The sequence below is a fragment of the Barbus barbus genome (genome assembly GCF_936440315.1).
Source record: "Barbus barbus genome assembly, chromosome: 34".
In the NCBI taxonomy this organism is placed as follows: domain Eukaryota; kingdom Metazoa; phylum Chordata; class Actinopteri; order Cypriniformes; family Cyprinidae; genus Barbus; species Barbus barbus.
In genome coordinates this window covers 12980326-13003571 of record NC_136762.1, presented here as the reverse complement: position 1 = coordinate 13003571, position 23246 = coordinate 12980326, and the positions used below count along the sequence as shown (strand labels likewise).

General features: G+C 38.2%; 1 protein-coding gene across 1 annotated transcript; it reads left to right on the top strand.

The window, feature by feature from the left end:
- The first annotated feature begins 177 nt into the window (after positions 1-177).
- LOC306854544 (leucine-rich repeat-containing protein 75A-like) lies at positions 178-22958 on the top strand. The gene is made up of 4 exons (XM_079392670.1): positions 178-1962; positions 4921-5049; positions 8595-8707; positions 19953-22958. Exons 1-4 carry the CDS (start codon positions 1708-1710, stop codon positions 20776-20778), a joined length of 1323 nt encoding a protein of 440 aa, XP_079248796.1. The 5' UTR covers positions 178-1707; the 3' UTR covers positions 20779-22958.
- The last annotated feature ends 288 nt before the right edge of the window (positions 22959-23246 follow it).

Genomic DNA, 23246 nt, shown 5'->3' with positions numbered 1-23246 from the left:
AGTGAATGATTCTGTCATTTCCTATAAAGTACTCAAATGCGTGCTATAGTGCAGAACTGGAGCAGTCCCAATAGCGACAGTCTGCTCCACTTGGTTAACTGTACCAAGGCAGTGGTGCCTTCTCGACTATAGATTGAAACACAAGTGGAGGATGTTGCAGACCGCTCCACCCCTCCCACACAGCCTGTGTCGAGAGACCCAGCGCCTCTCCATCTGAGTGATGAGAGACCGTTCAGTCGCTCTCCTCTGAACACACCCTAGCCTCAGACGGGACACACCTGGGGAGAGGTCATATCAAAGCAGGAATTAATTCGACATGGCACATTTCAGCAGAGAACAGTGATATTTCTTCGGGCTGCGTGGAAGAAAATACTGGAATGACTTGTGCGTGGAGGAAAACAGTGACGGACGACGTAAATATTTACATGCCCTTGTTCACAGCAGTACTGCTCGCCGTCGACTAAACTCACACTGACACCTACATCGTGTGCCTTTGAGAGACTGCGGAGGAACTGCGATGTTAACACGTACAAACAACGACTGAAATAAAAAATACGGATAATCCTGCAGTAAAATCGCGCTAGAATTCTGTTGAACCGGACTGAGAGAGTTTCTGGAGGTTTGCGGGACTCCTCTTCTTTAATCTGCGGTCATGCCGCAGGCACCATCAGATCTATTCCCTACCTGAGCGAATCGAGGATTACTGGTGTTTTGTCAGAATATATTAATTATGACCTAATTGGACTGAAATACATGAAGTTTGGATTGTAACACGCAGTGTTTTAGATGTTTTGCCGCCTTATAAAATTCCAAAATAATTTTTGCGGAGGATTCTAAAGAGTAAACAACTGACGTTACACGAGTCAGCTGTGAATGATATAAAACTTCAACGTTATGTTTTGAAAACTACAGTTTTGGTGGGAAATTGGATGAGAAATGTACGCAGTTGAGTCAACTTATTAAGTAATTTTATGAACGTAATCGCTTCGTATCGCGGAACCCAAACGGACGTTTTGCGCTCCTTGTGCGGTTAACCGTAAAGACGTTTTAAACAAAACAAAACTATTTTTGTGCGATATTTGTGATGTGTATATGCATGGTAATGTGATAAATAACGACACTAGTGTTTTATTGATGCTCCGGCCGATACAAACATCGATGAGCAGCTGTTGCTATGGTTACCTACGCAGAAGCGATTTCTGTTCGTATGTAAATTTTGTGGTTACTGAAACGTTATTGTTGAATTATATAAATGCTTATGTAAAAATACATTTCTAAGACCCCAAACTTTAATTTGGGGGGATTCATACCTTAAATAGGGGGTCGTAACCCCCACCCCCCCCCCACCCCCCAAACCTCCCTCATATTTCACATCCTGTGAATGAGCACTTTGTGGAAAAGATTTTACGGAAACGCCATTCGATGCAAGTTTTTGTAATTTTATTACTTAAATTCACATCTTAATGTAAGTATATTTTCTCTGTCAGGTGAGAGATGACAGGTGTAAGGTGAGCATAAGGACTTTTAAAACACTGTTCTCCAATAAACTTTATAGGAACGCTTAGGCTTATTTCTTATTTTCATTTGTTTCTTACAAAATGTAATCTCATGAACAATTAAAGTACTTTTAATAGTTAAATGTGAATTCATTTTGAAAGTATGCCCAGTCTGGAGGCCCTTTTCCAGGGTGAGACTTTATAACCAAACATGGGAGCGAAGCAAGCGAAGGCCGTGGGACAGGAGGCAGGAGCGAGCCCTCAGAGCACAGGATGGAAACGGACCCCCACGAAAGAGCGGGGAGACATCCTTACTTCTAAAATGGTGAGGTCAGGAGACAAACTGAGGAGCAGTGGGACTCCTCCTCCCTACCAGCGGCGCATCGGGATGATACAAGAGATGATGCTGATGGCAAAGCAGGGGAAACACGATGAGGCGACAGAGATGCTGAAGACTCTCCGGCAGGTACAAATACCACTCCATGATTCTTGTATAGGTTAGGTTAAAACTCAAATAGAGGTAGAAAGTTGACCGAGTTCTCTCTGAGTTATTGTCCACCACAACTTGAATGTCAGCTGTGTTATCCATTTGTGTACCTGTCAACTTTTCCTCAATTTCGTAAACAGCACTTCAAGAGCTTTTATTGAATATTTAATGTGCCTAAATGTTTATTGTGGCAAATATTGTCCTGCAAAGTACTGGGGCACCAGTCTTTTTTGGAGGTTCCCTGTGGTCGCAGTAGTGAGATGTAATGTCCAAATGGCAAGAAATCACATCACAAATATAAAATATGCTGATACCTCTACCTCTACATTATTGTCAGTGCTGTATCTCAGATATGCTGACATATCTGAGATACAGCAAGACTCCTGCAATAGTTTTCCAGCTCTATAGATTCTGCCTTTCACATAATTCAGTGCTGTTGACACAGATGCCCACTTTACAGTCCTGTGAACCTGTGAGAACAGACACAGCTCAAGCTGGCCGAAGAGTAATACTGCACTGCATAAACACCAACTGTTTACTTTGGGTAGTGATTATGGATGCTGTCAGTAAGCGCAATGCTCTGCTTTATATCGAATGGCTGTCTCAGGTAGCTAGTGACTCTGTTTGATGGGTATAAGCAGCCAGAACTCTTGCCCCATTACTATTTTTTGATCCAGCTTTTCCCAAGAGAAATGATCATCTTATGGACTGGAAGGTCATTTTAGCAGGTCTGCTGCACTTTGCTTCTGTTGAGGATTTTCTGCATATGTGCAGCAGGGATCAAAGTCAGAGTTAATGGGGATTTCATTTTCTAATCCTCCATAGGTAGTATTAAATGAATTGTCGGGCAGTGGCGAAGCAACAGGTAGCTGCGGAACAAACTGCAGGATTTGTTCTCAAAAGGACATTGTGAAAAAGTAGACTTATGGAAATAATATACTTTAAAAGAAGATACTTAAGTGCAAACAAATGTAATGTATTTGGACACTTTATTGCATGTTATTTATAATCAAATGAACATGTATTATAGTTTTAATGTATATTGAATGCAATTCATTAATAACTTATGTTTTTTAGAGTTAGACCCACTCTTTAGTTTACCATAATGCTTGATAGTAAATTAGTACACCTTACTATATGGTAAATTAGCAATTTAGTACATTTCAATTATATAAACTTTAAATGTAATATCAAAAAACACACTTAGTTATGTTCAAAATATAATCAAGTTCTTTAAATGTGCTATTATGTTTTTCAACACATCAAAATAAGGGTATTTCTTTAAAAATGTAATGATTTAAAATGCACTTTACAGCTTTTAATTAGAGATCATTACAAAGTGCACTTTAAAAGTGTGTTAAGAAACATGAAATTGTTCCCTCGTTAAGTACACTTAAGTGGCCTTTTATTTGAATAATATTACATTATTTCCAAGTACAGTTTCTTTAAAAATATACCTTTACGATTTGAAGTACACTAAAAGTGAACTTATTTTTCACAAGGGGCAGATTTTTACTCCAAGTAAATGTGAGGTTTTTACTGAAATGCATTTGCATGTATTCTGCAATGGGGGTTAAAGCACATAATGAGCAAGAGAGTCAAAGGACAGCATCTCTTGTCCAGTGGTTACCAAGTACACCTTGTTGCCCGGAAACCATTAAAATGGATGTGCCTTTGATTAAATGGAAATCGATTAATCAAGATTCTGCTCCATAGAGGGATGATAATGATAAACCAAGGCACAGTTTAGGTCCAGGGTTTTATCGATGGAGGGAGAGAAATTCAAAAGTAAATTTATAGTGACATTAAAATTATTCAGCCTTTTTCCTTAACAAAGACTAACCTTATTCACTTTGTCATACTAATGACGATTTGTTTCATTCACACCCACCCATTTCCCGTTGGTTCGCTGTTGATTATTTAGCTCTGGCTGTACAGCCCTCACCCCCACACACATTTGCAATTTTTTAAATTGCTGATCCCCCTGCCTGCCCTTTTGCTTTACAGATTCGATAATGTAGATTAACTGTGTAAAACAAGCCAAACTGATGGAAAAGTTAAAGGATTTGTTTTCTATTTTATTTAATGATTTCAGGAACACTGAACATCATCATTAGGAAGCAATAAGCATATATAAATGTTACATGCACATTAACATTTATGTGAATGTAAATATTTATTACAAATAAAAAGCTTCATAGATGACATTAAAATGTCAAAATAAGGAAATAAGCTTTAAAGGCAAATTTCACCCAAAAATGAAAATTGTACTCACACAGGCAATGCAAGATGTACATGAGTTTGTTTCTTCATCAGAACAGATTTAGAGAAATTTAGCATTACATCACTTGCTCATCAATGGATCCTTTGCAGTGAATGGGTGCCGTCAGAATCAGAGGCCAAACAGCTGATAAAAATATCACAGAAATACACAAGTAATCCACACGTCTCCAGTCCATCAGTTAACTTCTTTAATGGATGTGAGAGGATAGGGCATCTACTTTTTCACGATGGAGCGTTATTATGGATTGTGGACACTTTTTTTTTTTTTTTTTTTTTTTTTGGGGCCAGAAGCGACAGTTTAAAGTTAAAAAGTCTTAATTATGATGAATTTGTTTATCACAAATATGCAGCTTTTCACTTACCAAGACTTTGGGAGTGTGGATTACTTGTAGATTATTGTGATGTTATTATCAGCTGTTTGGACTCTCATTCTGACGGCACCCATTCACTGCAAAGAATCCACTGGTGAGCAACTTATGTGATGCTAAATTCCTCCTAATGTGTTCTGATAAACAAACAATCTCATCTACATCTTGGATGGTCTGAAGATGAGTAGTTTTCATTTTTGGGTGAACTATTCCTTTAAGTGTGATCTGCTGCTGTAGTCTGTAGTTCTCATTCTCTTGACCTCCCTGTTTTATGTCTTTTTTCCAGGATCTGGGAATGGAGTCAACCTCTCTGGACGATGTTCTCTACCGCTATGCCAGTTTCCGCAACCTGGTGGATCCCATTACCCATGACCTCATTATCAGCCTGGCCAAAAATATTCACTGCCCAAAGACGGTATAGTACTTCTGTGATTCGTGACATGCACACACCTAAACACACATACACAAATTTCTGTTTCCCATTTCTGTTCTATTCCTGTACATTTCTCCTATGTAGTGTTATGTTAATATTTAATGAAAAGTGCCTTATAGCACTGCCTGGACGGCACAGCAGATAGACGTGCAAAATGAAACTGTACCATTCCAGTGCAGTGAGCATTAGGATGAAACCAAGTTGCTTAAGCATGTGTGAGTCTCTGTGTGAGGCTGAAGCAGAGATGAAGAGAGCGGAGAGGGTAGAGGCAGAGGGAGGTGTATTCGCAGATGAGTCACACACTAAAGACCAGTCAGCCCTCTTTCAAGACTACTGCTGCTGCTGCTGCACTTAATGAAGCAAGTCAGGCACTATATCACACCACTAACACCCTGCTCAGCTCCTATAGAGATCTGCACAAACACCTGACCTCCACCAAAACAACAAGGATGCTGCCGTTTGTTTTCTTTACACTGATCTCATCACTTATTCTCTAACAAAATGTGGTTGTGTAAGTCTCGTGAAATCTGTCAAGAAAATGGTTTTATTTCACCCCAAAATCAAAAGAAAGAAATAAGAAATGATATTTTGCTTAAAGAAAATGAAGTCTGTTTCTAGGACCATTAAGATTTTTTGTTATTTTTATGTAAATTAAGCGCACTTCCTCTCTCAGTGCTCACTGTCAGAATGCAAAATCAAATTATTCTCATTAACGTAATAGAAAAAAAATAGAGAATTTATGTAGGTTATTATATATTATGTATTGTAGAGAATGTTTTTACTTTATATTCATCAAAATATTCTTGAAAAACTTAAAATATTAATGAGCACAACCGTTTCTAACAATGATAATAATAGGAGTTGTTTCTTGCGCAACAAATCAGCATAAATTGATTTCTGAAATATCATGTGACACTGACGTCTGAAGTAATGGTTGCTGAAAATTCAGGTAACACTTTTTTTTTCAGGACCAATTCTCACTATTAACTTGTTTCTTATTATTATCATACATATTTTACGAGCATATTGGCTGTTTATTAGTACTTATAAACCACATATTAATGCCTTATTCTGTATGACCATGTTTTAGAACTACCTTACTAACTATTAATAAGCAGCAAATTAGAAGTTTACTGAGGGAAATCTCTTAGTTAATTGTGAATGTGTTCCCTATTTTAAAATGCATTTACACAAAAATGTATAATTTATTTACTTATCAATTATTTTTATGGTGAAATATGACCTGGACCTCCATCCATTTTTCAAACCATATGAGAGGGCTGGAGCCTATCCCAGCATCTCAAGCAACAGGCAGGGAAACACCCTTAACAGATGGCCAGTCCATGACCTGCATATTATTATAAAAAAGTGACAACCAGCCTATGCATATGCAATAATTTTAACTATGCAGACATGATGAAATGTCAACTAAAAGTGAGGAGAGTGAGAGTTCGCACAAGAGTGTAAGGTTAGACATTTTCTCGAAGTGATGTTATTGTAAGTAACCATGGAGGGAGATAAAGTAGAGACGAGTTCAGTGATGTGACGAAAGGAAAGCTGGGCTGTCTGTTACACACTCAGAGCTGTCAGAGCCTGCTGGGTGTATGATTACATTGCCATGGGACCCACTGTCTGTCTGCAGGGGGATGCACACTAGAGCTGACCAGCCATGTGGCACTGTTAAGCTCACCGTCAGCAGCCACTAGACTTTACTAACACATAGGATGTGTTTTCTAGACATCTCAATATCCACAGACATAGTTCTATCTCTGATCCCCTGCAGAGGTCAAGGCCTGGTGCAGCGGGGGGATGTGATGGCCGGATTGATTTACATAATGATATTTCCAGTGCGGAAACAGACACCTGAGCACAGACAATGTGTCCTTGATGAAATGCTATGTTACTGTTAGCTTGGATTCCTGATAAAAACAAATGTCATTTGGCCCAGGGTAAGACCTATAAAAATGTGGTACTGATCCTGTGAATTTTATAGCCGACTTTGCATGTTGAGACATTTTTGTAGGTTCTTAGTTGGAGCCACAGATGAGACAAGTGTTAGTACTTGAAACTACAGGTAATTGGTAATCTAGTCATGTATGAGCAGTGCCCTCTCATTCACTCAAGTGCACTGAACCTCATTATTACCTGAAGCAAATCAGTGTAATGCCAGTAATAAACCTCTGTGCATTTCACTTGTGATTAACGTGACAAGACAAATTTACTGTTAATGGACAATAAAAAAATATCTCATAACCAGGATTTCACCTTTGCAGCTCATATCATAATAATGAATTGAAATGTGCTCCGATATATGCTCCGTTATTTTATACTATTTAAGTATTTTAATATTTTGAATGTTTTTTTAAAGATTTTATTTTTGGCATTTTGCTTTTATAAAGATAGGATAGTGCAGAGTAGACAGAAAGCAAAGTGGGAAAGATAGAGGGGGTGGGATCAGGAAAGGTGCACGAGCTGGGATTTGAACTCGGGACGCCCACAACGCATTATTGTTATATGTCTTATGTCACTTTTATTAGTGTATATATATATATATAAGTTGAAACTAATTTTATCTCAGTTAGCTGCCAAGGCAGCATTTTAAGTTTGTTTTTCCAATTAACATTTACATTTTATTTTATTTCTGTAAACAAAAATTGTTTGTAACGTTTTAGTTAACATTAACAACACTTTTCGTAGCATGTAGTTTCAGATTTAATTAGGGATGCATGATATATTCATTCCATAGACATTTATTAATTAAATTCATTAGTATCAATTGGTATTAGATATTTCATTTTTTTTTTTTATTACCACTGCAGTCATCTTTTAATTCTTATACTGTAGTTTATAATAAATAATCAACAACATTAAATATAATCTTTACCAAATCTCTAAATGAATATCCATTGTCATTCAAAATTTCTTATTAATCCCGAATTCACAAAATAGTATTGAATTTTAATATTTATTAGCCACCTATTGGTTATCATCCAGAATTGTAATATCAGTGCATCCTTAGATTTAATTATTGGCAGCCCTGCAGGAATATGCAGCGCTTTTCTTTTTATAAATCTTTTCTTTTTTTAATTTATGTGTTAAACATTGGCAGAAATAGTTTCAGTCTAGAAGAGTATGGCAGTTACTCGAGGCAGTGTGTGTATGAGTGTTCGTGTCTCTCTGTAAATTGGATTGCTTTAGGCAGTGATGAATGTGAGTTAAAATAATAAAGCTTTCCAGAGATGGCCATACAATACATCAATTTGTCACTAATCCATTACATGCTAATGCATTTTACCAAATCACATGCATACACACTCACTAACCTCAGATGACCCAATGATAGAGCCAGACTGTTTTTGTGACATGTCGGTCAGTCCATATAGCTTTGCTCCTCCGTCATCATAAATGTCAAAGAAATTAGTATTTTTCCTTGAGGGCTCAGATACCCTGATCTTCTGCCAGTTCCTTTTAACCTGTTGTGTGTTACAGCTCGATTGATGTGGTCTTTCTCTCTCTGTCTTTGGCAGGAGGGAGATGCTTTGGGTGCCATGGAGAAGGTTTGCCGACAGCTGACCTACCACCTGAGCCCACACTCCCAGTGGAGACGGCAGGGGCTGCTGAAGAGGAAGCCACAGGCCTGGTGAGAAAGCAGAGCTGACAAGCAGAGAGGGGGTCTCAGATTTAGGCAGTGAAGGCATATGCTACCTTACTTTCCTCAGTACAACAATAAGGTTTTTTATTTTTTACACCTCAGTTTACAGCGCTTTTCTTTTTATTTCGTCCTGACTTGTCTCTCTTCCCAGGGTTCCCATAGTTATGAAAATTAATATTTGAAATTATGTTGAAATATTAAAAGTGGGTAATGCTATATTCAGTATACATTTTTCTAGTTATCATACACACCAAAAGTTTGGGGTCAGTAAGTTTCATGATCTCTTATGCTCACAAAGGCTGCATGTATTTGATCAAAAAATGAATTAATGAATAAATAAATGAGTAAAAAGAATACAAAACGGTAATATTGCGAAATATTATTAAAATTAAAAAAAATGTTAAAAAATATTTTTTAAATGTAATTTATTCCTGTGATGGAAAGCTGAATTTTCAGCAGCCATTACTCCAGTCTTCTGTGTCAGTCTTCAGAAATCAGTGAAATATGACGATTTGGTACTCAAGAAACATTTAATATTATTATTAACTTTGAAAACAGTTGTGCTTCTTAATATTTTTGTGGGAACCATTTTTTCAGGATTCTTTGATGAATAAAAAATTTAAATGAACAGCATTTATTTTAAATAGAAATCTTTTGTAACATTATAAATGTCTTAACTGTCACTTCTTATCTAATTAATGCATCTTTGCATATAAATGTCTTAAAAAAAAAAAAAAAAAAAAAAAAACTTTTACATTTATGCCAAAATTTGTCTCTTTCCATTTTTGGGGGGTTTCTCTATTCTTTTTCTTTTTGTTTCTTTTCTTATTTTCCCTCTGATGTCAAGGTCTCTCTTCCATATAATTTATTTCATTTCACATGAAAACGCCACATTATAAATTACATTGATGCCCGTATCCTTCAGCCCACATACAGTAGCCTAGTGGCTCACAAGTGCCTCAATTTGTTCATTAATTAAAGTGATTAGTTGGTTTAAAAATAAAAGGCTTTCCGACTTTGCAGTCAAAATGAATCATCGCTTTGTCAGTTGTTTGTCCGTGTACTGATTCGTCAGCACTTAGGGATTAATTACGCTTTAAAAACCGCACGGCTAATGGAGCGTTTCATTTGAGGTTTGGGTCCTACAGTTCTGATATCCCCAAATTGTTTTAATACACAATATCTCGTATTATATCTCCAGAACAGCTGCGTATACCATCCAAATCTCAATCCAATTGGCTCCTCAATGGGGCTTTCAGTGGTTTCCTCTCCGTCCATTGATGATAAGAGCTGTTTATTCTGCAGAGTGAGTCAGTGAATGAAAGAGCAGCCTCCCACTATGTGCCGTGTGTTTTTTTGCTAACACATGGTTCTGTGGTGTAGACTCATACTTATGTGGCTCCTTTCCAATTCCATTAATACAGTCAAAACACAGACTGTGTAATGTGTAAATGAGGAAATACTAGGCTGTATTTATTTCCTGTGTCAATGGATACACTTTACATTAGCTGACGCCTTTATTCTGTTCCCTAATTTATGTGTGCAGGGATAAAACAGCTGAAGTCCCCTACCGCAGTTAATTCACTGCATCAGCTGCTGTGCTTAAGGAATGTGAAGGCATGTGTTCTGCGTAGACCGGATTCGATACCTTCTTTTTATCCGCTCCGGTTGTGTTGTCTAATCCTCACCGGGTGCTTTTTGTTGATTGAGCACTGCTGTTTGTCTGAGTCACACCACACACGGCTCTTTATTTGCTACGCTTATGTTGTGTACTGTGGTGTGGTGTTGCAGATGTGAATGCAGCTATTGGGGTTTAAAAAGGGAAGTGTTTCTCAGACAGCGTTCTCACCTCTCCTTGGGTGTGTTGTTGATGCTTGTGTGCCTCTAAGGGGAAATAGGATTTCAAATAATTTCACAGCCTGAAGGTGCAAACAGGCAAGAAAAACAAGCTCAACTAAATTGAAAATTCTGTCACTATTTTCTTAAATTCTTGTTTTTAAAAACTTGATTTGATATGACATGATTTTCTTTCTTGTATGGATTACAAAAAGAGTAACAGAATAAGGAAGCTGCTCGTTTCTATACAATGAAAGTGAATGGTGACCACTGCAGATTTTCAAGTCAAGACTTTCAGTGGATAACAAAATTGGTCTGTTTCTCAAACATGGCTCTTGCAATAGCAAACAAGTAATATAGATGATTACTTTTATGTTTTTATTATGTTTCTTGTTTTTGGAGCTTGATAATGCAAGGTCACTGTTCATTTTCAGTGTATGGAAGACCCCTATGTGAAAAAATCCCCTATGGTGAAAAGAAATTACAAATTTTATTTTTAATTCCCTCTAAGTCTACTGTTTCTCAGATTTTTCTCCTGGAGAAACGTCTCCAGTATTTTCAAATGTGTTTCTCAGCAATGTCATATTTTTTGCCAAGATGTTTTGTTTTTTATGTACTCAAAGATTTCATACAAGTCTCATTTATGTCTTTTTTTGGAGAAACATTTGAGATCAAGTACTTACACTCTTTAAAAAAAGGTTCCAGAAGGGGGTTTTCACAGCAATGCCACAGAAGAACCATTTTGAGCTCCCCAAAATAACCTTTTAGTGAAGAGTTCTCATAAGAACCATTTTTCTTAGTGTTAAGACCATTTTAATAATCAAGAGAACCTGGCTTCACTATAAAGAACATTTGGTGCAATTAAAAAAGGTTCCATGGATGCTGAAGGTTTTTTCATGGAACTAAAAATATCATTAAAGAATCTTGATATTTAAGAGTGTATATTAAATGTTAGGTTTGAAAAAGCATCCTATATTTTCCAGTGTCATTTTATTATTATGTATGCTATTATAATAATGATTAATATTTTAAATGAGTTTTTATTTTCATACTTTGTTTTCATTCTAAATTTAGTATAAGTTTTAATTTTATGTGCTTTTGTATTTCCATTTAGTATTATTTTTATTACTTAATTTTTATTTTTTGATTTCAGATTTAGTTCTAGTAATATGAGTACTTCAACTTAAAATTATTTCATTTCTAATTTTCAAGGTTTTTTTAAATTGAAGTTGTTAATCTAATATTAAGATTTTATTTTACTCCAGCTTTATTTTAATGAACAAAAACATTTTTCAAATTTAGTTAGCAATAACAATAGAAATACAGCCAAGCATTCACAATGATTTCATTTCTAACTCTCATCATTTTATGTCTCCTTCAGTTGCCCTTCTCTTTCTCTGTCCTTTAATGATGCCTCCCTCTCCGCTCTAGTAATGGCTAAGTGCTAACATGACCTTAACCTCCTCGACTGGACAGAGTGAGACGGTCTCTCAGACAGGTGTCCCATTTTCTCTGAGAAAATTCATACGTAACAGATGTTGGCCTGTGGTACGTGTGTGTTTATGTGAGCAATGCATTACTCATAGTGTGTTTGTGCAGTTTAATCTATGTCCCTCCATGCAAATATTTACACTAAAGCTGATTTACAATTCTACATATAACCAGAGGAAATTATACATCTGCTCCGGATGTGTTGATCTGTTAGTTCATCCAATAACATGCATGTAACTTCAGTGTAAATACATACTGTATTTATATACGATAAAGTTTATTTATCAGCACAGCTGGATACATTAAGAGTTTTGCACAGAAGAGTGCAAATCAGATGTAGACTGAATGTTTCCATTTGTTTAGGATTTTTTAATCTTGCTCATTTGCGTAAACTTGCACTTTTACAATGCCAACAGTATCGCCCACCGTCACTGAATATAATACAGGTACATCTCAAAAAATAAGAATATTGTGAAAAAGTAAATTTTTTCTTGTAACTTATTTCAAAAAGTGAAACTTTCATATACTTTAGATTCATTACATGTAAAGTAAAACATTTCAAAAGTTGTTTTGTTTTAATTTTGATGATTAGAGCTTACAGCTCATGAAAGGCAAAAATCTGTATCTCAAAATATTAGAATATTTACATTTGAGTTTCAATTAATGACCATCACTACAGTATAAATTCTGGGTATCTCTTGTTCTTTGAAACCACAATAATGGAGAAGACTGCTGACTTGGCAATGATCCAGAAGACGAACATTGACGCTCTCCACAAAGAGGGTAAGTCACAGAGGGTCATTACTGAAAGGTGTGGCTGTTCAAGGAGTGCTGTATCAAAGCATATTAAATGCAAAGTTGACTGGAAGGAAGAATTTGGGTAGGAAAAGGTGCACAAGCAACAGGGATGACCGCAAGCTTGAGAATACTGTCAAGCAAAGCCAATTCAAACACTTGGGAGAACTTCACAAGGAGTGGACTGAAGCTGGAGTCAGTGCATCAAGAGTCACCACGCTCCGACGTCTTCAGGAAAAGACCTACCAAGCCACTTCTGAACCAGAGACAACGTCTGAAGCGTCTTACCTGGGCTACGGAGAAAAATAACTGGACTGTTGCTCAGTGGTCCAAAGTCCTCTTTTCAGATAAAAGTAAATTTTGCTTTTCATTTGGAAATCAAGATCCCAGAGTCTGGAGGAAGAGTGGATAGGCACAGAATCCATGTTGCTTGAAGTTTCCACAGTCAGTGATGATTTGGGCTGCCATGTCATCTGCTGGTGTTGGTCCACTGTGTTTTCTGAAGTCCACAGTCAACGCAGCCATCTACCAGGAAAGTTTAGAGCACTTCATTCTTCCTTCTGCTGACAAGCTTTATGGAGATGCTGGAAAATGAAATCAGCAGGACTTGGCACCTGCCCACACTGCCAAAGGTACCAAAAGCTGGTTCAATGCCACCAGCAAACGCGCCTGACCTGAACCCCATAGAGAATCTATGGGGTATTGTCAAGAGAAAGATGAGAAACACCAGACCCAGCAATGCAGATGATGCTATCAAAGCAACCTGGGCTTCCATTACACCTGAGCAGTGCCACAGGCTGATTGCCTCCATGCCACGCCGAATTGATGCAGTAATTCATGCAAAAGGAGCTCCTACCAAGTATTGAGTGCATAGAAATGAACATACTTTTCAGAAGCCTGGCATTTATTTTTAAAATATCCTTTTCTTTATTGATCTTATGTAGTATTCAAATTTTCTGAGACACTGAATTTTGTGTTTTCATTATCTGTAAGCCATAATTTCAAGAAATAAAGGCTTGAAATATTTGACTCTGTGTAATGAATCTATATAATATATGGGTTTCACTTTCTGAAATGAGTGACAAAAAAATTGACCTTTTTCATGATATTCCAATTTTTTGAGATGTACCTGTATATAAGTCAACTGTCAAATTGTTAAATGCAAATGGAACTATAGATATCTGAAATCTGTATTACTATGCAGTTGCATAAACTAAAAATATTGTTAGGAGTATTTGGATTGCTTCTTCGAAAACAAAACCGGTTAAGTGGAATCTGATATGCCATAGACCTACTACATTGACCTCTATTGTTTCATGAACTGAAATGTGAAACGCATTGCCCTCGTCTGGTCTGCATGTGGCGAAGCGTCTGCAGTCCAGTGGAGACTTTTTAGTCCATAACAAGCAGCCCTCGGCTGACAGGAGCCAGTGAAGAATGTCTTCCTCATCTCAACACAGGCAAACCGGAGCTTTCTGGATCATCGTGTCCAGAGGCGACAGTGTTTTATCTAGCTTTATCATATGATCTGCCTCCATAACACCCACATTAATAGCAAACACACTGGTATTTGAGGGGAGAAGAAAGATAGAGAGTTGTGTTAAACGAAAAAGGGATTTGAGAATGTAAAACAGGAGTAGAAGAGGGTGTGGAATAAGGGCTGTTGTGAAATCATACTGTCATCTCTCAGGCATGTCTGCTGAATTCTTTCTGCCTTTTAAATTTTCTCTCCTAATTTTCATCCCTCTATTTTCTCCTCATATGATCTCTTGAGTCATTCTAATGCCGCCTCTCCTCGACAGATTACCTCACAGTTCTGCCTTTTGCTAGATTTTCAGTGGCTTAAGCTCTCGTTTCGTGCCTTTTTCTCTCTTGTCTTCTTGTCCTCTTCTGCTCACGCTCTTTACTGCCTGAAAGCAGAAACAGCAGGTTCTGAATGTGGCATGATGATGAAGTTGCAATATGCCCTTGATATTCATTCCTTACAGCTTTCTGCATCTCTGGCTTTTTTTATTTAATTCCCTCTGTCTTTATTCGAGCAGTGACTTTGAGGTTTCATTTGGCACATGACAACCTGCCTCCAATTAGTGGTATCTTTACATTGATGCTTTTGTATTGATTTGTATAGCCGTCCAGACTGCTGTCTTGTCAGAGTCATTGATGCCTGAGAGGCTGAGTAAAAAGAGCTGTTTGACAAAAGAAATTGCTTGAACTTAACTTCACATGAAATTCACAAAGTCGTTACACGGAGATGATGACGTAAGCATGTAGTATTTACAAAAAAAGAACAATCATAAAAACTGTTTTTATTACAGTGAACTGAATATCAATTTAAAGCTGCAGTCTGTACGTTTTGCCTCTTTGTCGCCATATCTGTTTGAAAACTTGCAATTAGAGCTGCTTGCGGAATTATCTTCCTTGCGTGGGGTTGTGCTTCGGCACGGCTCCAGCATGGCTGAATCTAATGTTTTCAGGAGTATGTGTTGCAGTCAGTCACCCCACCGGTGTGGATATTTACTGTACTTCGCAATCACAGATTCTAGTTGGGGTGGGAGAAAAAAATCGATTCACCAGAGAGCGATTCGAAAGCAAAGCGGTGCTTTGATGTTATACAACGATCGTTCTGCGTGCACAGTGCCACTGCATTAGATGACATCATATAAGTTTAAAGCCGGCGCGAGAAATCAAAATCATGACGGAGGCAGAGGATCAAACCTCTTCCAGAATTCTTTCTGCACCTATTGCACGTTTTGAATCCCAACTGCCAGGAAAACATGACTAAACATGACTAAAATGGTATGCAAAGTAACATAGCGCTTTATTTGATTTCAGAAAGTGTTTTTTCTGCTCATTTTGTTGAACATTTGACTATTATATTCATGTGCAAGTTCAAGGTTTTGGTACTTTGAGGTTTCATGGTTCAGGGTAGTTTAAATATACCCTGTGTATGTGTATGCTCCTGAAATAAAGTTCAGAAAGATGTGATGCATTGTTTTTTTTAATATGACTCATCATATACAGTCTCTTTTTGTTACAGTTATGGACTTTAGTTTGTGTTCTAGTCCTCCTACCTTAGTCTTCCTTTGACGTAGTTTTCCTTATTTGCCCTGATTAGTTAATTAGCTCCACACCTGTTTCTGTTTCTCCATGATTGTGTTTAGTATTTATAGCCTGTGTTCTCCCCTGTTCCTTTGTCTGCTATCGTTTGAGTTATGCTCCTGGATTTCTTCTGTGGATTATTATTAAAAGACTATTATTTGGAAAACTCCCGTGTCGTGTGCCTTTACCGCATAGCACCTGTAACAGAATAGCGGACCTACAAGTGAGTAAAAATTAGTGGTGTTTTTCTTTGTTTATTTTTATTCTTTTGTTCCTGTCCCGGAATGGACAACCCAGCTGCCCAACTCCTATGCCTGGAGTAACAAGACAACTCCAGCCCCACTCCAATCCAGAGCCCAGCCCTCACCATCTCGCTGCACGGAGTGTTTGCCAGAGCCCACCACAGCCGCAGAGCCCGAGCCGGCTGCGATTTTTAAAGTGCTAACACCATTTAAAGTGACAGAGCCTCTCACTGCCCCGGAGCCAGGATTCAAGAACGTGACTGACCAGGTGTGTGAGCCAGCGACACCGTGCATCGTGGGAATAATTGTGGAGATTGAGGTAATGGAGGATAACCCCGCCCACACTCCCACCACTGAGGGTGCGCTGTTACTGGACTCTGAACTATAGGACTGTTTGAATGAGGAATTCTGGCTTCTCCCTTTCCTGCTGGTTCCGTCCAGCTCTCCAGAGCACCTGCTGGTTCCGCCCAGTACTCCTTCCTCAGCCAGCTCCCCAATGAAAATCTCAAGGAGTTTCCCTCCCAACCTCCCACTCCCTCCTCCTCTGTATCAGCCAGTCTGTCCATCAACCCTGTCTCAGCTGCCTCAGAAAAGCTCACCCTCAACACGCCATGTCCGGTAGGTCGGTTGCGCTTTGGGACTTCCTATCACCAGCTACCTTGGGGTTGGCAGATCCCCAGTCTTCACCTCCGGCCTACGAGACTCCCCCGGACTCCACCTCGGCCCTCCGACCCATCGGCTCTGCCTTTGCTCCTAGCTCCCTCGTCTCCACCGTGGCCCGTCATCCCACCATCTCCACCGGGCTCCCTCGTCCCTCCGGCTCCGCCTTGGTCAGTCGTCGAAGCAGCAGTGCCATGCTCAAATTTTACACGGAAACCTACCCGTACCACTCAAATTAGAAAACATTATTATAAGCTAACCGCTGTGAATCGGGCTAAAGTAAGGCGACATTTTCAAACACTGTCTGGTTATGTACTTGCTCAAATATTTATTACGGATCATTTTTAACCAAAAAAAGTAGCAGCTTTTACATTGTCAAAATCATGACATTTTGTATGATTAGGATATATAGCTAAAATAATGGAACACCAAAGTGTACTTTATTCAAGGAAAGTGTTGTTCACAATACTAAGCAACATTTGAACTAGAAATGAATTGCACACATTCATCCTAGCATCCACTGCAAAAGAGGGCTTATTTCAGGATTTATTTCAGTGATGGTAATCCTTCAGTTTGCTCAGTGATGACCTTTCACCAGTGTGTTGGAGAATAGAACAGTATAATGATAGACTCGGCACGTAATTGGTCATAATTACCACACTTATTATCCAACAGTCTACAAAATATCATCGGAGCGTCTTAGGCCATTTTTAATGACCTACACATTTATGTTTGAAAGATGTCTCTTATGCTCCCCAAAGGCAGTGTTTATTTGATCAAAAATACCGTGTGAAATAATAATATTACAATTTAAAGTAACTCTTTTCTATTTAAATTTATGAAAATGTCATTTATTCCTGTGATGCCAAAGCTGAATTTTCAGCAGGCATTACTCAAGTCTTCAGTGTCACATAATCATTCTGATATGCTCATTTGCTGCTTAAGAAACATTTCGTCTTATTTTAAAAACATTTGTGATGCTTAATATTTATGGATTTGAAGTGTTTTTTTGTTTGTTTTTGTTTTATACTGCTCTTTATGTTCAATAGAAGACTCCTAAAACTGATTTTTGGGTTTTCCTTTCTTTTCCTCTATGACGGAATGTGAATGAACTGTAACAATGCAATGCAGTATGGTGCATCTCTGACACCTCCCACCCACCTGCTGCTCTTCAGTTTGATTGTAATTGGAAGGGTTTATTTCTGTAAAGCTGAGAATGAGTAACTTCAACCTTATTGTCTTGATTCAAACCTTTGTTCCGATCTATCACACAGCCTCGTATGTCCTTTCCTGCTTTAGTCAAAAGCTGCTTTGGTGTCATATATTACATATGAAAAACAAAGTGATTACTTGGGTGACTTCAAGATCATATGCATGCAACCAGTGATTCCTCAAATCGGAGACTTATTTAAAGCAATTTTAAGAGATTTTAATAAAAATCTAAGAACAGTGTAATAGATATTATGTACAAGTTTTTGAAACATTGCTACTTTTCAAATTGTTCTCTTAAGTCACATGGCAGATACCATTTTGCTAAAAGATAGTTTTAATATTTCTGCTTAACATCCCTCCGTCGTAAATGAGAACATTTGGAAATGATCAAATGCAGAGGAGAGAATGTAAGTGGGTCAGATGCATTCAGGCTGAGATTGCTGAGAGAGGGAAAGGCCTTTCTCTTAAAGAGCGTGGGATTCGGGATCCTGGCCAGTAATATCAGGAGAGTTGATATCCTGTTCTGGTTTAGCCATATTCTTGACTTTGCTGCTGTTTTATTTGCTAGGTCAGTGACAGGATCAGAGCGGGGCAGGAAATATATCATTCAGAATGAGCATAGCATGTCAAATCAGGATGGTTATTATTCCTCTTCCTCAAATGGCAGCTCAATAAGATATATGCATGTCCTGGTGTGAATTAGCGACGGCCACATTATGAATTAGTATTCTCCCCGTTTCTTTTCTCACTTTCACTCTTTCTTTCTTCACTCGCACACTGGCAAGCTGTGGTGGCACACTGAGCTTATTATGAATCTGCTGCATGTGCAGCGGTTAAAGCAATGCATTTGTTCTCCTTCACTTAATAAATCAGCTTCTCTTCCTGCCTTCATCTTCTGTTCCCCACTATCACTCCATTTATCTATCTCTCGTAGGTTCTTAATCCATATTTGACAATAACAACTGACATCATGATTAAATTAACTCTTAAATTCTATGCTGTTTGTATTCTAGGGGCTGTTTTGAATCTGCAATGCATTTACAGAAAATGAATCCTTTCAATCAGGTCTCAATTTCCCTCAATGAGACGATATCCTGAGTCTTTGATAGTCTCTGAGTTTTAATAAAACATCAAAGCTGGAACGGGTTTCAATAGACTATTCTTTTATTATTATTACTATAAAATTTAGTTCCTCAACGGTTACTTTGTGCACTTCTTGTATAGGGCTGGATAATTTAGTTTGTTCCTGCCCTACATTTCTTCTTTAGGCACTAATGACTGTTACAATTACTGTAGCAATTTCAAGTACTTCCTTTTGTAGAAATCTAGTACCACATTAGTATGGATGGGAATTCTAATAATGATAATACATTTTATACAATGTATTTTGTTGCCACAGGAAATAAAAGTTCTTATGTCAGACAGCATAGGCCATTTAAATATGTGAGCATAGCTGCTGTTTATATGTACGGTCCAAAACTAAGTTGATGCCACACCTGCCAATGTCATTAATTTAATGGCCATAAATATTCTTGTCAAAATAATGTTTGTAAAAATTGCATTGTGCATTATTTTGATTAAAATATTATCTGTATTATATTTAATTTTGTTTTGTTCTTTAATATATTTTTTGCATAATTATCAGGTCAGGGCCAGATTATAATTTTTGCCACATTATGTTTCAGTTCCTAATGAAATTACCAGCAAATGTGTCCTAGTTTTATTAGTGAACTGCTAGGAATTTTAGAATTCTTAAAATTATCTTTCCTTTGGTTAATATTTAATAAGGTTAATATTTTCTCTCCTCTGGTTCTGATTTATAAAATTCAATAAAAAGTTAATTCCCCCACCTCCACACACATTCTTATTTTCTGTCTGCTTCTTTTTCTCTTTCTCAGTCTGAAATCAGTTCTTTCAAGCCCTCCCTCCGGTGGGACATTAGATCTGTCTGGCATCCCTCTTGGAGTGAAAGACATGGAGCGTCTTTGTGCTTACCTGCATCACCACGCGTCCCGCATCGGCAGCATAGAGCTGGGCTTCACCGAGCTCACAGACGATGCCTTCCTTCTGCTCCTCCCTACGCTGGCGTCTCTTCCCCGTCTTGAGACTCTGGCCCTCAATGGCAACAGGCTGACCCGTGCCGTGCTCAAAGAGCTCACAGACACACTGAAAGACCCAGACAGCTTCCCCAGCGTCACCTGGATCGACCTGGGGAACAATGTGGACATCTTCTCCCTCCCACAACCATTTCTGGTGAGCCTGCGCAAGCGCTGCCCCAAACAGGGCAACCTTCCCACCATCCTTGAGTTCGGCGAAAGCCAGGCTAGCGAGCCAGAGGGCCGAGTGGATGAGGACGACGCAGATGATACAAACAGGACTGAGAGTATGGGAGAACTCAGATCTGAGGTAGAAGAAGAGATTGACGGTGAGATGGAGATCGAGGACATGATGGAGGAGTTGCTAGACTTTGACAGGGAGGTGCAGGGTAAGGAGGACGAAGACAGTATGTGGACCTTGGAGGATCAGCGGCTGGTAAAAGATCCAGTTGCAAAGCGGAGCAGAGAGAAAAGGGTGTTCAAAGCAGAGGGTGAAGAGGACTTACAAAGCCAGTCTTCCCATCTGTCCTGCTCCAGCCAGTCACAGCACTCGTCTGGAGCCATCGAGCCTTTAAGAGAAGACTCTGTCCCAGACCAGTTAGCGTGTCATTCGAACAACCCTACCTGATTGAAGCCACTGTCTAATTTGATTAGATGCTGGTCCCTTTTAGAAAAAGAGAAAGCGTGACAGGCTTGTTTTCAGACTGGGTCATCCATGAAGTCATGGGATTCAGAAGGTTTTATAGGGTTGACACTCACAGCAGTTGTCTGTTGTTGCAAAGGAGAAATTAATCACTTGTGAGGTTAAAACAATATCAAAAATAGCTTCTTGTTCAGGTTTTTGCCTTTACTTTCGTGTAAATTTATAGATCCAATCGCAAAGCAAATAGCAGAGGGCGAAGAGGATGTCCAAAACCAGTCATCCCATCTGTCTTGCACCAGCCAGTCACAGCACGCTTCTGGAGCCATCGAGAAGATTCTGTCCCAGACCAGTTAGCTTGCCATTCAGACAACCCTACCTGATTGAAAACACTAAGAGTCTGCAACCTTCGTCCCTTTAAGAAAAAGAGAATGGTAGCGCGTGACAGGCTTGTTTTCAGACTGGTTTACCCATGACCTCATGGGATTCAGCAGGTTTAATAATGCTGAATATTACCATTTAGTCTGCTAAATGACTAAATAAATAATAGGGATGACAATCATGGCTGCTGTCTGTATTTGCAAAGAAAAAATGAATCACTTGTGAGGTACAAAAATATCAAACATACCCTCTTTTTCAGGTTTTCCTATTCACTGTCTTAATAATTTAAAATATCCAGTCACAAAGTGGAGCAAAGAGAAGGCGTCCAAATCCAGTCTTCCCATCTGTCTTGCTCCAACCAGTCACAGCCCTTAAGAGAAGACTTTGTCCCAAAACAGTTTGCATGTCATTCAGACAACGTTTACTGTCTGTAAACTTCATCCCTTTAAGAAAAAGAGAAAGCATGACAGGCATGAGTCATGGGATTCAGCAGTTTTTATAGGGTAGACAATCGCAGCGATTGTTTGTTGTTGCAAATGAGAAATGGATCACTTATATACGAAAATATGAAATATACCTTCTCATTCAGGTTTTCCCCGTCACTGTCATAACCATGAACCTCTGTGTGCCTATGTGCCTGTTCAAACCCCTGCGGGAGAAGCATGTATGTGTACATTTAGATCAGTTAAACATGCTGGATATAAACAGATCATGAATTGGTGTGTCTGTGTCCATCTATGCATCTGACTGTCGCAAGCATCATGTTCTCTCCAGCAGTAGAAAACAACCTAAATTCTATTCAGTAACGTCCAATGAATATGCATGTTCCGGGTGTCAGGTGGATGGGACGCAGATGAGATCATATTAAGTGCCCCTAATATATACAGTGGAAAACCAAAATGTCACACTGTTGGCCCAAAACAATATGTTTGTTTGATACAGAGCAGCGGGACTGAAGCCAAAGAGAAAAGACTCACTCCACAGAAAAAAGAAAGTGTCGTTTAGCTATATGATAGTATATTTCTTAGCTCAGTTCTTTAGAATAGATCCTTTAAACATTAAAACGATATAAAGGTTTCATTTCTATTTATCCACGAGTATTAAATGATAAAGGTATTTCATAGTATAAACATCTATTTAGTGCCTAATTACATTACATTATTATTCAAACTAGTTCTGATATGCCAGTAAATGAAAGTATTGTTTCAATGACAGTGTGTATTGATTAGACAGGTTTGTCTGCAAAACAGTTGTTTTATTTCATTATTTAAAATTACTTAGAGAATTTGGATTTATTATATCCATTTATACTGTACTACTTTGTATATTATCATAATATGCTTACATGCAAAAATCTTGTTCGGTGTTTTTTAAATAGAATTATCTCCCTCCCCAAATGATGGTTTATAAAATTAATTAAGCCTAATTGCTCCAGTAATAAAGTTAGCCAATATATTTCAGATCATCATTCCATTTTATGGTCACCAGGTAGCCTCAAAATCTCCTGCTGTTTTTCAAAGCCATACTTCTATACAAGTTCTGCCATTACAGAAAGGGAATTATATATTAATAAAATTGCACTGAAGAGCTGTGATCAATGAATTGTGTCTGTATTTCTGTATTCCCACAATGGTTAATAAAGAAAGGAGAACACTAGGGATGGAACAGCAATATGTGTAGGATATATGATTATTTGTAAAAAAAAAAAAAAAAAAAAAATGTATCTGACTGTTGGCATCAAAATCAATAACCTTTAACAAATATACAGTTAATTTATGCATTAAACAGTACATAAAATGTTGGACGTTTTTATTGAGTTTGTGCACCGAAACACTGAACTGTAATTGAACGGGACTGGTGGATGGAGGATTGTAAATGAAATAGCAAACTACAGTGCCAATGTTTATAAGAATCTTTATAGTTCAAGAGCAGACAACGTCCTCATTTCTAGACTCGGTTAATTATGTTAAGGTTATATCTGAAAGGGATAGATTTTTCCTGAGGAAGTACAAAGAGCAATTAAGAGTCTGAAAAACAACAAGTCCCCAGGGTGTGATGGACTTACAGCTGAGCTG